Here is a 15,701-nt window from a genome sequence, read left to right on the forward strand (position 1 = left end):
AAATAATTATTAGAGAAGTCTGTCTTAATGCTTTTCTTTGAGGTATTGAACGAGTGGGCTGACTTACACATTGAAATATTTATGTTTGTGGCTGACATCACAATGTTTGGGTGACTGGTTAACATTGTTCAAAGAACTGACCATTGAATCCTTAGTATGTAGATGAAATACTAATACTAGAAACAATTGTCAGTTCTCCTCTGTAGTGCACTTCAAACCCTTCCACTCTCTTTCGTTGCATCTCAGGTCAACAGGACATATTGCTGTGGTACCTACCGAGCAGGTCCTATGCGGCAGATCAGTCTTGTTGGAGCAGTAGACGAAGAAGTTGGTGATTATTTCCCAGAGTTCCTAGATATGCTAGAAGAATCACCATTTCTGAAAGTGAGTGTTTCTTTAGACTATTAACCTTTTTTCAGTAGACACTTTCAGTATTATTTCAGTAGACATGTACAATTAGAGTATTAAGTTAATCTTGCTTACTAAAATTAAATTTCATACACTAGTTTGTATAGAAATGTTTAGAAAAGTATTGTTATTGACTACTTCAGTTATTTTTTATATGTTACTCTGCAATATGGCTTTTATTTTTTCACATACACATGTGAAATGGCTTTTAGTAGTTTTATTTGGATGGGAGATAATCTGTAAACAGTCTAAAATTTTTTAAATGTAACTTAAATTTCTTTGGTTTCTAGATGACTTTGCCCTGGGGTACACTTTCCAGCCTCCAACTACAATGTAGGTCTCAGAGTGATGATGGGCCTATAATGTGGGTGAGGCCAGGAGAACAGATGATCCCTACAGCAGATATGCCAAAGTCACCCTTCAAAAGACGACGGTAAACGTTAATTTTGCTCAAATAAGCAAAAACACTCTCTTTAGTAGATGGTTTATAAAAGTGATTTGATACATGAGCATGGTTTTGAAACTTGTCTAGATTTTTGAAGCATTCCTTTAGGTAAAATTTTAAGTTGTCAGTTGCCTAGTTCAGGTAACCTATTATATGATCAGTAGTATCTTGAAAGTTTGATTTTTCTTAAAACTTGTATCTTCTAATTGCCTGTAGGATAAACTATCATTCTCCTTAGTGTGGTCTATATAAAACTTTTATAATACAGTACCTTTGAGTCAGCTTTCAGTTTTTCCTAGCTACTAAATTCAATTTCTAAACTTTTGTTTTCCATTGCTTTTTGCTCTTGCACTGTATTTTTATTTGGAAAAGCTCTTCTTCTTTTTTTAAGATTTATTTGTTTGTTTCATGTATGTGGGTATGCTGTCGCTGTCTTTGGACACACCAGAAGGTGGCATCAGATGCCTATTACATATAGTTGTGAGCCACCATGTGGGTGCTGGGAATTGAACTCAGGTCCTTTGGAGCAGTCAGTGCTCTTAACCACTGAGCCGTCTCTCCAGCCTGTACTTTTATTTGGAATGCCCCATCTTCCACCTTCCTCTTTGCCTAGGAGGTTTTTAGTAAAGCTTCCAAACTTACCTTGAATCATCTTTGTAGAGTACAGAACAAGTTGATTGGTTCTATCTCTGGCCTTACAGCATGTTTCCTTGATCTTTTTATTACTATTTTTGTTTCTTAATAAGTTTGACCTCTTTGAGACTGGGGACTGTTTTACTTACATCTCATTATGACACACAGTAGGAAAACATGGTTTGCTGAGTGAAGCATGTACTATTTTGCTATTGCATAAAGCTGTGATAAATCATGTGCTACTTTCTTTTTCATATACATAAAACAAGTATAGATTTTGTTTTGGAAAATGCTGTTCAATAAGACTGAAAGTGGAAATAGCAATTTAAAATTAAGCTGGTCATGGTGTTAAACACCTTTAATCCAAGAGCTTCAGAGGCAGAGGAAAGTGGATCTCTGGGTTTGAGGCTTCTCTGGTTTACATTGTAAGTTCCATGCTATTGGGGCTACATATTGAGATCTTGTCTCAAAATAAATAAAAAAAGAAACAGTTAAGAGCTCAAAAGTGAGTTTTAGTGGGTTAGTTTTAACTTTACCTTAAAACTCAGAGGAGAATGCTACTTAAGTGTAAAATAGCTTTAGGTACTTAAGATGATCCATGAAAACCCTGGGTTAAAAACTATATGAGAGCTGGGCAGTGGTGGCCCACGCCTTTAATCCCAGCACTTTGGAGGTGGAGACAGGTGGATTTCTGAGTTCGAGGCCAGCCTGGGCTACGGAGTGAGTTCCAGGACAGCCAGGGAGATCCAGAAAAACCCTGTTTCGAAAAACAAAACAAAACAAAACAAAAACAAAAACAAAAAAACCCAAAAAACCTTATGAGATTTGGGGATGTGATTCAGTTGATAGAATACTTGCTCAGCATGTATTTCCTTTTCTTTTTTTCTCTTTATGAGTGTGTTGTACAAATATGGTATTTGTACCTATATTTGTGGGTGTATGTACATATGCATGAGCATTGGAGACAGGAGGATGCTTAATACCCTGTTTTATTTCTTACTTTCCTATTCTATTCCTTTGAGGCAGGGTCTCAGTGAACAGAATGCTGGTTAGTGGCTAGCACACTGCAGTGATCCTCCTTTCTTCACGCTCATAGCACTGGGTTACATGTATACGTGTGGCTATGCGTGGCTCTTTATGTGGATACTTAGGTCAGAACTCAGGTGTTCATGCTGACATAGCAAGCACTCTTACCTACAGAGCCATCGTTTCTCCCCATCATGAAATCTTTCTAGAGTTTCTGTAATACTATCAATTGGTTTTATTTTTAACAAACTCATAGTAATTATAAATATTAGGAGGTTCAGTGTGATAATTTGATGCATGTCTACAATGTATGTACAATGGTCAAATCAGAGTAATTAACATTTCCATTCCTCAAACACTTCATATTTCTTAATGTTGAAAATATTCCCATTCTTCTAGTTACTTTGAAACATATGTAAATCTTGTATTTTGTTTTACTGTACTATAAAACAGTCTTCTAGAATGTTTTATCTAACTGAATTTACTCTTGTAATCTACCTGCAGAATTATTCTTTTCTAATTCTGTAGTTTCCATTTTCCAGTCTCTCTTTATCCCCTCTCTGCTAACCTTTCCTGCCTCTACTGTTTCCTGTGACTACTGTTTCTCTGGACTATAAGATGAAGCTTTCTTGTATATACATGACACCTTTGGAGGTCTGTGTTTTCAGCTCCTCATGGAAGACTGTAACCCTAAGACTTACCATGCTGTACTCCATCAACTCCATTGACTGGTGGCTGTTTTCCTAGATTTATTTCCTTTACTTACTCAAACACATTTTCAAGAATTATTCTAAGAAATGGAGGATATTACTGAGTCAGTATATTTTGAATTCTTTTTCTGTCATTAAATTTAATGATAATTTAGTTGGAGTATGGAGATGCATTTTCTAATTATTGTCACTGGGTAGTCCTTTAAGCGGTTCTTGTTTGTTTTCATTTCTGGAAGTTTTAACGTTTAATCTCCCCTGTTTAGTGTTGTGTTCCCCGCCTCCTCCTGCCCCTCCATCCTCTTTTCTCCTATTCACAGAAGAATAGCACTTTTGATTTAAGTGCTTTTTCTTTTCTTTTTTTTTTCCTTTCCTTTTCTCCTTTCTTTCCTTCTTTCTTTCTTTTCTCTTCTGTTTTCTCTTTTCTTTTTTGTTTTCCAGACAAGAGTCTCTTTGTATAGCCCTGTCTGTCCTGGAACTTGCTTTGTAAACTAGGCTGGTCTTGAACTCAGAGATCTACCTGCCTCTGCCTCCCAATTGCTAGGATTAAAGGAGTATGCCACCATTGCCCAACTTTTTTTTTTTTTAATTATTATTATATCCTTTCAGTATTGGGTATCTAACTTTTAAATATATTCTAATTTTTAAATTTTATGTGCATTAGTGTTATGCCTTGGATTCACATCTGTGTTAGGGTGTCAGATCCCCTGGAACTGGAGTTACAGACAGTTGTGAGCTGCCATGTGTGTTAGAAACTGAACCCAGGTCCCCTGGAGGAGCAGCCACTGCTCTTAACCGCTGACAGTCTCTTCAGTTTCTAGGTGCCTTTAGTCAGTAACAGTACAAACCCCTTTGGTTTTATTTGGAAACACTTATTTGACATTTTATCTTCTAACCTTGGATTTTTAAGTGTCATCATTGTGATTTTTGTTTGTCAGTATGCTCTCTGTAGGAATTTGATTATACTTTGGTGACCCATTAATACTTTCAGTACATCCTTATACTTATTAGAGATTCTATACATATATTTCATTCAGCCTGGCAGTAGACAGGCTTCGCATTAGAGTGAGTAGGCACAAAAGTAGGCATTAAATGGGGTGTCCAGTTATCCAGAGTTGTGCTATTCTGATGGCAAAGTCGATATGAAAAGAAGGTTCGTTCTCACTCTTCCTCCTTCCCTCTCTCCCTCCTTCCCTTTCTTTTCCTTTCTTCCAGCTGAATTTTATGAGGATGGTTATGGCTATAAAGAATTTTGACTCAAGTGTGATTAACGAGGTTAAGAAAAATGTTACCCCCTATTTCAAGAAGTCTGGGAAGGAAGGTTATCTCTGCGTACCATATGGTCAGCAGCTAAATACTAGCCTCAGAGAGCCAGGTCATTTCCATTCTCTGCTAATCATTCTTCTTGCCTAGGCTTTTGTGCTCATATTAGCTGTGTGCTTGTTAGATGGTTCTAGAAGTTTTAGGCATCATATGTTTAATAGAAAAAACTTTTTTCACAGGACTCACCCAGCTCTATCTATAGAGCTTATAGATCAGATCACATAGAGAATGATCTGATGCCTGATGAAAAATCAGGGACTGTGAGGAAAATTGAGAGAGGAATACATTACATCTTGATCTGTGTACAGTCCTGATCTGCAGGTTAGAGGCAGAGAGCTAGAGAGAGAAACTGGCCTGGGGTGGGCTTTTGAACCCTTCTGTGACACACCGTCTTTAAGGCTGCCCCTTCTAATCCTTCCCAAATCAGTTTTACCAACTAAGGATCAGGCATTCACATATAGGAGCCCCTAGGGGCCTTTCTCATGCAACCACCACAGTCATCATCCTCCTTTTCTTAGTTTCAGTTAAGTTTTGTCCCATATCATTCCTGTGCCTCTGTCTCCTTTGACCCGAGCTTCTCCAAGGTCCGTTGCCCTTTTCCCTGTTGACTCTTATTGAATAGTCCTTTGATGTTCTCTGTTCAGTTTTACTAGTCTAAGACAGTGTGATTATTTTCCATCATGCAAAAGTTGGTTGGTATTCCTAATTCACTACTTCATTTCTTTTACTATCACCATTAGATTGCTAAATTTATAAGTGTTTGAACACATAAAAAGCAGAATATAATAAACTCCCATCTTTTTTTATCAATAGCTATCTACCCATGCCTAACTCTGTTTCATGTATATTTCTGTCCACTCTCCTATCGTCCTTTCTCCTGTGTGTATCAGTTCCATTTAGTGTAGAAGGAGATCAGCTGTATGCTCAGTTTGCTGCCTGGAATCTAAGTCCTGGTAGAATGTTTTAAGAGTTGGAAATGGGGTATCTGAGCTAAAGGTAAAGAAGCATACAGCTTTAAGCCTTGAATCATATTGTCCTTGTCTAGAGAAATTTTATGTATTCAGATTCTTCATTTGAGCCTAAAAAAGGTATAGTCTACAGGGAAAGGAGGAAATCATATTAATAATTTTAATAATATGTTCAGCGCTAATAATGATCAAAATCATTGTACTGCCTATTTTATTATAGCAGATCTGCCCTTTTACCTTACTGCTGTTTATTTCCTCATACTTTCCTTTGTTTTACAACCACACAACTACAGATCAATGAATGAAATTAAAAATCTCCAGTACCTACCTCGGACAAGTGAACCCCGAGAAGTCCTCTTTGAAGATAGGACAAGAGCTCATGCTGATCACGTAGGTCAGGGGTTTGACTGGCAAAGTACGGCTGCTGTTGGGGTTTTGAAGGCTGTACAATTTGGTGAATGGTAAGTTCAAGGAACCAAATATAGGGTTAAGTAATGTCTAAGAAAATGTGGATTCTAAAAGATCAGGGACCAATTTTTATTTTATTTTATTTTATTTTTACTAGATATTTTCTTTATTTACATGTCATATGATTTTTCTTTTCCCAGTTTCCCCTCCCAGAAACAAACAAACAAACAAACAAAAACAACAAGAACAAACCCTTGTTGGCTCCCCCCCTCCCCATGCTTGCCACCCCACCGTCTCCCACTTATTGGCCCTGGCATTCCCCTACACTGGGGCACAGAACCTTCACAGGACCAAGGACCTCTCCTCCCATTGATGATTGATTTTGCAATCTTCTACTATACACATGCTGCCAGAACAATCAGTCCTACCATGTATACTCCTTGGTTGGTGGTTGAGTCCCTAGGAGCTCTGAGGGTACTAGTTAGTTCATATTGTAGTTCGTCCTAGGGGGCTGCAAACCCTTCAGATCCATTAGAGACCAATTTTTAAATTGTGGTGAAATATACATATCATCTAAACATTTTAATGGCATAAGTGTAACCATACTTTAATGAAAAAGTGCTCTAGAATTTTTTTCTTGCCAAACTGAAACCTGATGTCCCACAGTTTACTTCTTCCTCATCCCTAGTCATGGGAACCATTACTCTGCATTCTCTTACCATTTCTGTCTCATAGAAAATGGAAACACTCACTGGGCACTGGTGGCGCACACCTTTAATCCCAGCACTTGGGAGACAGAGGCAGGTGAATTTCTGAGTTCGAGGCCAGCCTGGTCTACAGAGTGAGTTCCAGGACAGCCAAGGCTACACAGAGAAATCCTGTCTCAAAAAACCAAAAAACCAAAAAACCAAAAAAAGAAAAAAAAAAAAAAAAGAAAAGAAAAAGAAATGGAAACACTCTCTTTACTCTTATCCTTTTTAGAAGAAGTAATCCTAGTAGGCAGTTGTGACTCAGTGGATTAAAGGTGCTTGCTGTTAGACCTGACCACACACTGGTATACACATATGCACCTGCATATACACAAATATAAATGTAATATAAAATTAATCATAGTGGCAAAAGGGAATTATTTTGATCACACTTATTTTTTGTGAATGTGAGGTGTGTGCCATAGCAATTGTGTAGAGATTAGACAATTTCTAGGAGTTGTTTCTCTTTACCTGGGTCTTGGGGATGAACTCAGACTTGGTGACAAACACCACTACTACTCACTAAGGTATTTTGGTAGTTCCAGTTTGTTTGTTTTTTTGTTGTTGTTTTGTTTTCCTGACTTAGCCATTTCTATTATAATAATGTCCTTCAGAGTTTACCTGTTTTATAACAAGTAGCAGACTTTATTTCCTTTTAAGGCTAAGAATAGTTCATTTTGCACACATGTACTTGCATATGCACACACACATATACATACTAAATAGGTGTTTGGGTTCCTTCTACCTTTGACTCTGTTAACATAAATATTTCTTTATGCCCTTTGTGGTCAATACCCAGAAGAGCTGCTAGATTCTATGGCAGTTCTGTTTTATGATTTTGAGTAGCTGCTGTACTTTCTTCTGTAGTGGCAGCACCATTTTACACTCCCTTGGAGGAGCTGGTTTTATTATAACAAAGCTCAAAGTCCTAATAAGACAACAGCAAGTCCATCGCATTTAGAATAAAACTTTTAAAAAAAAACCAAACCAAATCCTCTGATCTAGGGTCTCACTATGTAGCTCAGCATTGAACTTGTTGGTCAGGGTCAGGCTGGTCTTAAAGATCCTCTTCTTGGCCTCAGTCTCCCAAGTTGCTGGGATTGTGGGTGTGCACCAGGTTGAAAGGTTGCTGCAAGGCTAGCAAAAACTATTCATTTTACCCATTATTGTTTGAATTTCTAACAACGTAACTGACTTTTAGTAGAAAAAGATTTATCTTCATGTGCATTGGTATTTTTCCTGCATGTATCTCTGTGAGAGTGCCAGAACCCCTGCAACTGGAGTTGTAGTTGTAAACTGCCATGTGGGTGATGGAAATTGAACCCAGGTCCTCTGGAAGAGCAGCTGGTCCTTGTAATTACTGAGCCATCTCTCCAGTCCTGATTTTTGTTTAAAAAATATTTTATTGATTTGCTTTTATTTTTTGAAAACTGATTATGAAGCAAGTGTAATCTATTCCTTAGGAGATAGGCTTTTTATTTACTTACTTGCTAATGGTAGTATTCTAGAAAAAAACTGAAATTGTCACCTTCCATTGTGATGCTAGTTCCTAAATTTGTTTTATTAATATTAGGAGTGATCAGCCTCGCATAACCAAAGATGTGATTTGTTTTCATGCTGAGGATTTTACTGATGTTGTACAGAGACTTCAGTTAGACCTTCACGAACCTCCAGTTTCTCAGGTAAGTCTCGGGTTCTCATTACCCTTTGAGTGAGATATTGGAAGCTGCATCTAGATCCATTTTATTAGGTATTTTGTAATTGGTTTCATGGACAGTAAATTGAACTTTATTTGTATTAAATTCTCTGTGTTAGAGGATGGTGCTGGAATTCAAAATCGTTGGGATGGAGGGTGTGTCTGAGATGGTTAAGAAGGACACAGCTGTTTACTTCTGGCCATAAGTAATCTCACTTAGTAACCTCACTGTACTGTGGCCTCAACTGCAAAAGGTCAGAAGATGTGAAAGAGAAAATTAAATGTTGCCTATTGTGTGGTAAAGATACTGATATTTAGCTGCATTTTCTAGGATTTACTGACTCCATAGGCCATAGGACAGTACTTTATGACTAAGCAGGGTAAATGTGTGGAAAAGGCTTTCCATTCCATAGGCCATGGACAGTACTTTATGACTAAGCAGGGTAAGTGTGTGGGAAAGGCTTTCCAACAGTTACGTTCTCTCAAGATAAACTGTTGAACTTTGATTTGTGTTTTAACATAGTTTACTATTCTTTTTCCCTGGATGTATTGAAATATTTTGTTTGGATCATTACATTTTAAGGCTTTATGTAATTTTTTGCCTTTCTTTTTAGTGTGTACAGTGGGTGGATGAAGCAAAACTAAACCAAATGAGGCGAGAAGGCATTCGCTATGCTAGAATTCAGCTTTGTGACAATGATATCTACTTCATCCCTAGAAATGTCATTCATCAGTTCAAAACAGTGTCAGCAGTATGCAGCTTAGCCTGGCATATAAGGCTTAAACAATACCACCCTGTTGTGGAAACCGCTCAAAACACAGAGAGCAATTCCAACATGGACTGTGGTTTAGAAGTTGACTCCCAGTGTGTGAGAATAAAAACTGAATCTGAGGAAAGATGCACAGAGATGCAGCTTTTGACAACGGCTTCATCGTCTTTCCCACCTCCATCAGAACTTCATCTACAGGATCTGAAGACTCAGCCTATTCCAGCTTTCAAGGTGGAGAGCAGACTGGGCTCTGAGCAGCAACACAGTCTACAGGCACATCCGAGCACTCCTGTGTGACATGTACATATTCAAACACATTTTTTAACTTTTTTAAATTTTGATGTGAAGTTATAGTTTTATAACTGGCTTAAGTTAAGTTTTATTGGAGAAATCTTGCCTATAATTCTATAAAGAGAAATGACATTCCACAAATGTCAAGCATATCTTTTTTACACAGATTATGCAAAGCTAAGAGTTGTATCTTATCCCGTTAGTACAGTATGTAATAGTGGGTCTGCTGCTACTTTCTGTTTTAAGGTGTGAGGTTACAATTCAATCTCTTCTTCAAATCAAAACAAGAATTCTCTGGAATAGCAGGTTCTTACTTGGTAAAGTATTTACTTCCCTTGATTTGATCTTTCCTTGTCTCTTGCCATATTTGCTTTATGTGGTAGAAAGCAGATTTATGGTTTAGTACTTGTGTCTTCATGGCACCTTGTTAGTTTCCACAGTAAAATGATCTTGGTTGCAGGAAAGGCTCCTGCACCTAGTACATGGACAAGTGAGTTGTTTAGTTCTAACCACAAAGAAGACATGGTCTCTAAAGAAAACTCTCTGGCTCTGGTTTTTAGCAAAAGAGGAAGCACAGCACTTTCTGACCCAGGCCGTCCTTTTGTGTCTGTTATTTAAAACCCAGTGGATATTTCAAGTAAACAAAACTCTAAGATGACAAACATCTAACGATTGCTTATTCATTATCCATGGTTCATTAATCTTTTCTAGGATATATGCTAACTATACAGGCTATTTTGAGCAAAAGAATAATGTTGACCAGTTCTGATCCTAGTATCCTTATATCAAAGTTAGAGAATCACACCAGTCTTACTGATAAGGGCTGCCATAGCTGAGCATCAAACTTAGGAAAAACTCTTCTTGTGACTTGGCATCAACTTTTGAAACACTTTACAAATTGTATCTGGCTAATACCTGGGTTTGTTCATTGTTACTCCGTGTTGGTATTTGCTAATAACAGGCATTAGACTTCCATCCTAGAGTTTCAGGGAGGCTGAAACTCAGTGTCTGGATATTTACTTGGTTTCCCCTTTTTCAAACAGGCCTCCTTCATCCAAGTAGTGTGGGCTCTCTTACTTTGGAATGTTCATGTGCTATGCATTATACTTTCTCTTAGTTAACAACTCAGTAGGCCTTTTGTTTACTAAAGGAAGAGTACTCTCCACACCTAAGACCAGATTCTTGTATCTACCTGGTTACAGTGCAATTTGATTTTTTTTTTTCTGGATGGTGAGATTTGAAATATTTGCATTAACATAGGCAAAAAAAAAAAAAAAAAAAAAAGAAAGATGCTGCTTTATTATGTCTGTCACCATGGAAACTTAGCTGCATCTTTGGAAATATCAAATATGAATTTTCTCTAAAATATTCTGAAATAGGTTAAATCTTATATAAATATTACTTTGTGCAATATTGTTGTGTAGTTAAACGCATATTAGCAAAGTATAGAGGTCACTGTGTAAACCGATAGAAAAGTAACCATCAGCAAATACTACAGTGATTAGTTAGAATCTGTATTATTCCTTATATATATGTATATGTATGTATTCTCTGTTACAAAGGATGAAGACAAATAAATAGGGAAACACTTCAATGTAAACCATTTATGAATTGGAAGTGATGTTGCTTTTAGTTATCTTTGTAAATAAGGTAATTAGAATGATATGAAAGGTAATGTGATTATTACAGGGGTGTTTTTAAATCCTGTGTATAAATTCTAGGGTAAATTCTAGTTTATCAAACTAGTTTTTAAGGGACCTTTGAGGGTATTTCTTTGTTGTTATTTTGTGGAGAAAAGGGGTATATCACAAAATGAATGGGTTTGGGTTATTTCTTATTTTTGTTTTTTCTGTCCAGAAGAATTTCATAGAGCTTTACCAGGCTGTGCAAAGAAAAATTCTTCTCAGGCAACATTTGCTTTTAAAAATAATCATGAAGAGAAAAAGTTGTTTAAAAAAACTTTTATTTTATTTTGTTTTTCTTGTCTTCCAAGATCCGATTTCCCCATCTCCCACTTGCCATCCAGCAGATGCCATCCTGTCATCTAAGCTGGTCATTACTAATAAACAAGGAGACTGTCTCCTGACAGCCAGCACTGTGTAATCACTCAGGAACCAGCGGATCTGCAAAGACCTACAATCAAACGCAAATCTCCATTTTCCTTTTATAAAACATTCTACCCTCACTTCCAGTATAAACATATTAAAAGAATATAAAAATGTTGAAAATCATGTACTAATGAAGTCATTGTATATTAGATTGCAATAGAATGGAAAGAAACATTTAGCTAGTAATGTATCTGGAAACCCTGAATGTCCTATGTGAGTATTAGCTTTTGATAGCATGCTTTAAAGACTGATGAATATAAAAGCAGAAGCTTTGAGTTTCTTGCTGCTTTCAAAACTGTGTCCTAGTTGAGTGATACAAATGATCGCAACTTTTCTAAATCATTAAACTATTGGTTGGTGGAGTGAGGCATGGAACAGTCTGGCACCCTCTGATTTGTAACATAGCGATGGCAGTGAAATTGTAACCGAAACTGAAGCTGATCTTCCTTTCTGGTATGTTATCTGTTGTGCCAGCCCTTGAGATTACTTGCAGAATGTGGCTATAAGTTTTAGTAGTTTGTGGATCAGAGGGATATTTTAAAAATATGCTAATCGAAAGGACCTAATAAATTAAAATTCCTAACAGCAAATAGAATGATTTTATGGTAACCATTAAAAAGGATAAAAGTCTTCCCCTGCCCCAGAGGTCATTCTATAATTATCAAGATAGGATAGGAGTTAGGGTTACGATTCTGAGAGATGTCCCAAATTCATAAAGCAATAATAATAACCTGTATATCAGTTCCCTCTTTCAAAGTTTAACTCTTGAAAAATGAATTCTTAGGCTTACTTGTACTGTGCCTATGCAGTACTTACAAGCTTTACTGGTACACTCTTTACTCTGAGACTTTTGGAAAGTGCCCTGTACCCTCAGAAACAGTTGGACTGTCAGTTCACAAATATTACAAGCTCTTGTATGGGGAAAGGAGCTTATTTTAAATCATTTGCTTAACTTTAGGAAACAATGTATCAGTCTTAACAGGCATAAAGATCTCACCTAATGACTTGAGAAACTTTTGCTTAGTGCTTTTTTTCCCTGTATAAATATTGTCTAGAAGGAAAGTTAATATAGGAACAAGACTCCAAAATCCATGAAAATGTGTTCCTAGTGAATATATCCTTTATCATTAATATTAGCCCATTATATTTTCATCTGTATTTGCCTTTTAAATTTATTTGCATCTATTAAGGATAATTAGGATTACTGAGTTTGTGTTTTTCTAATAAATCTGTTTCATCCTTTCAGTAGCACATGCCAGAGGTTCACATTTGTGCTAAGTTTCATGTTTTCAAGACAGTCTGTAGCCGTATTTACTGGTCATGCAAGTAGAGGAGATACACAACACCAGTGTTTTTCTTAAGTGCATAAAGGACTTATCCTCATCCTGGAAGTCTGTTGCTTTAAAAGCAAGTATCCATAAATATTATGGCCTTCCATTTTAAAAATCTTCATAAATTTTTTAGGATCCACTTGTGCATGTAGTTGAGACCACCGTCTCTTAAAATATAGCACTTTTCAATTCTCTCTAAAGAAATACTTATGTACTACTATCACACGTTGTAAATTTCCATGTAATAGTGTTTTCTGTGACTAAACTTCATTTTGATTGGCAGCTATGACTTTTTTTCCTGTGGCTTTAATTTATCTAAGAGGTCTTTGCATATAGATGAAATGTTTAATTTGCCTGGCGGACTATTTGCGTTTGTGTGGCCTTAGTTTGTTTATTGACATTAACAAGTGTTTTAAAAGGTTTTTAATGAATAGTCTTAAATCTCAAATTTGTGTGAATAATTCTTTTAACACAGTGCTTTTTTGTAGCTGTCTGAGTGTGTTAAATTGTTAAGCTATTTCTTTGTAAAGTAGGACAATGGAATGCATAGGTTTTTTTTTCCTGTAAAGTATTTTTTTAATAAACAAAGTCTGATTTGTCCTTTACTGATGTTTCAAAATGAATAGCACATGGGAGTTCTCACTGCCTGCACTGTTTGTAGAGTACAGTCTTCTCCCCTACACACACACATCCATCTATTCACCTTCTTTGTGCCATTTTAAGCTTTTGAAGAAAACCGTGGACTTTTCTTTGCCAAAGAAAAGGTCAGAGATACCCAGATTGAAGTACAACTAGTTTTGAAGAAAAATGAAGCTTTTGTGAAAGTTGTCCTTATTGCTGCTTAAAATTGGTTATGTGTACTTAGAGCAGTCTTAGGCTTGTGAAGATGCTTGGCATAATGTTGAAGATGGTGTTTACTTTTCAGATGTGGATGGAGTATGGGATACATGAGAATAGTCCTTTTCCTCATTAAGTTTTGGGTGAACTCTGTAGTTTAAGTGCCTGTCCTGACAGCATTTAGGTCTTAGTCTCATCAGCTCTCACGGATAGGAGGGAGGGAATTATCTCCACAACACAGGTGAAAAAACAGACTTGGTAAATCAATTTCCTAAACTGGAGTTGGGGCCTGAATGCTTTTTTGGGTTCAAAGCTCTGCCTTTCACAGCAGTATTCTAATAAAACACTGAAAAATTTTAACAGGGTTCCTAAACAATAATTTGCAACTGTACCACTAATTCTATTCCTTAAAGTACTAGCCACAGCCCAGAAGAAACTCTTTTGTGTGTTTGGCAATGAAGCCAAATGCTTTTATTATTAGTGTTAAATTTAGATCTTAAAGTAATTTTTTTGGGTCATTTACAAAAATTAGTTGGTCGTTGCCTTGAGTTCCACTGTTCAGCAGCACTGAAGGCACTGTAAGTCTTAAGGGCTATTCGTTTAACCCTTAACAGTTAAGGGGTATAAGCAGTGGGGACCACTGCCAATATATGGTTGAAGTAATTTTTAAACATTCCTATGGGTGTTCCATTTTAGCCGTTTTACAGTATGGATAATTTTCATCTGACGCAGTTTTAATGGCTTATAAAAGTGCCTATAAGTTGGAGACTGCCTAAGTGATAGCTATTATCCATTTTTAGCATAAATGCTTACTTAGTGCCTAGGGCAAGAAAGGACTTAGTTTAAGTAAGTTGAAGACAGTGACCCCTGGAAACAAGTCACTAGGGTGCACACAATGTATAGAGAAAAGAACAGCTTAGAAACACTATGGGTATACATTTATATATTTACGTTAGAGTGCAGTTGCCCTTTCTCCGGACCTCTCTTTGAATCACTAAAAACAGCCATTTTCTCCGATTTGGGGATAGTCCCAGTGCGGTCGGAGCCCTGTGCATCCCCTTAGTGCTGTGTGGGCAGCAGAAAGCCTTTGTCCCAGAGCTGCTGAGAGCCGAGGGAGGAACCGCCAGGCTACAGCCCGCCGGTCCGCGTTCCAGGCCGCGCCAATTCAACATCTGTCCATCCCTCGAAGAACGGAGAACTCGTGCGAAGGAAGGCTCGTGCCCCGCACTAGTTTGTGAGCTCGTCCACCCAAAGGAGACAAGGACATGGAGTAAACACCACGCTAAACGCTACACACCCGCACGGGAACCTCCGGAACACCGATCGGGACCAGCCTCCTGGGGATCTACGGGCACTGGGAGGGTCGTTTCTGAGGTGACTTTCCGTTAAGCGTCGAGGGTGACACGCGAGGCGGCGGTCGGCTTCGGCCTCCGGGCAGCCGGAGCGGCGGGAAGGCGGCTGGGGGCGGAGCCGGAAGGCGGAAGCGGCCGAGCGCGTCGGGAGCTTGTGGAGCCGCGGCCCGGCCCGGCCCTCACGGCTCGGAGTACGCGCGCCGCTGCGCCGGCCCGGGGCCGTCTGCCGGCTTCCAGCTGGGCACCTAGCCCTTGCGGGTGCCGAGGTGGCCGACGGAGGCACCCTTCCCTCTTCCTTCTGCTCATTTCCCAGTTGGCTCCTGGCCTCTCGCATGGCCCGTCCTGGGGCCGCCTAGGTTGGGCGTCTGTGGCTGCAGACTGCAGGCTGCAGGCTGCGCTCCTCCGGGCGCAGGACGCCGGGCCGCCTCCGGGGCAGGGCTGGCCGCCGCGGTCTCCATGGTAACGACCCCGCCGGCGGCCGGGCCTCTGGGAGAAGATGCGGCCTGCCGGGCCCGCCGCCTCGCCCCCGGCCTTTCGGTCCGGCGGGGGTCACTGAGGAGCGGGGGCCCGGCCGGCAGCCTGCCCGGCAGCGGGCACCAGGTGAGCCGGCCGTGGGGAGGCGAGGGCGCGGGAGGCATGCTCGGGTACT

General features: G+C 38.8%; 3 protein-coding genes across 7 annotated transcripts in view; 2 read left to right on the forward strand and 1 right to left on the reverse strand.

Annotated features, from left to right (window-relative positions):
- Positions 1-13,304, forward strand: part of Rsbn1 (round spermatid basic protein 1) — a 51,207-nt gene extending 37,903 nt beyond the window's left edge. The window contains exons 3-8 of the mRNA XM_031375053.1: positions 247-384; positions 699-841; positions 5,804-5,971; positions 8,241-8,349; positions 8,978-9,433; positions 11,418-13,304. Of these exons, the coding sequence (XP_031230913.1) occupies positions 247-384; positions 699-841; positions 5,804-5,971; positions 8,241-8,349; positions 8,978-9,430 (1,011 nt within the window). The 3' untranslated portion in view covers positions 9,431-9,433; positions 11,418-13,304. The remainder of the gene's footprint in view (positions 1-246; positions 385-698; positions 842-5,803; positions 5,972-8,240; positions 8,350-8,977; positions 9,434-11,417) is intronic.
- Positions 13,305-14,631: 1,327 nt separating this feature from the next.
- Positions 14,632-15,426, reverse strand: LOC116093549. Its single transcript, XM_031375060.1, has one exon. It carries the CDS (start codon positions 15,384-15,386, stop codon positions 14,928-14,930), a length of 459 nt encoding a protein of 152 aa, XP_031230920.1. The 5' UTR covers positions 15,387-15,426; the 3' UTR covers positions 14,632-14,927.
- Positions 14,936-15,701, forward strand: part of Phtf1 (putative homeodomain transcription factor 1) — a 41,349-nt gene continuing 40,583 nt past the window's right edge. For 2 of the 5 annotated variants that reach the window (XM_031375054.1, XM_031375058.1), the window contains exon 1: positions 15,104-15,652. The gene's annotated coding sequence lies outside the window, so the exon portion shown is untranslated. Of the gene's footprint in view, positions 15,075-15,103; positions 15,653-15,701 lie in introns of those variants that run through there. The other 3 variants (XM_031375056.1, XM_031375055.1, XM_031375057.1) reach the window with 3 other exon arrangements.

This window comes from Mastomys coucha, unplaced genomic scaffold, assembly GCF_008632895.1.
Source record: "Mastomys coucha isolate ucsf_1 unplaced genomic scaffold, UCSF_Mcou_1 pScaffold16, whole genome shotgun sequence".
Lineage (NCBI taxonomy): Eukaryota > Metazoa > Chordata > Mammalia > Rodentia > Muridae > Mastomys > Mastomys coucha.

Bases quoted from the DNA above. Each gene is read 5' to 3' on its own strand.
- LOC116093549 (XM_031375060.1), bottom strand. From the start codon at position 15,386: ATGCGAGAGGCCAGGAGCCAACTGGGAAATGAGCAGAAGGAAGAGGGA.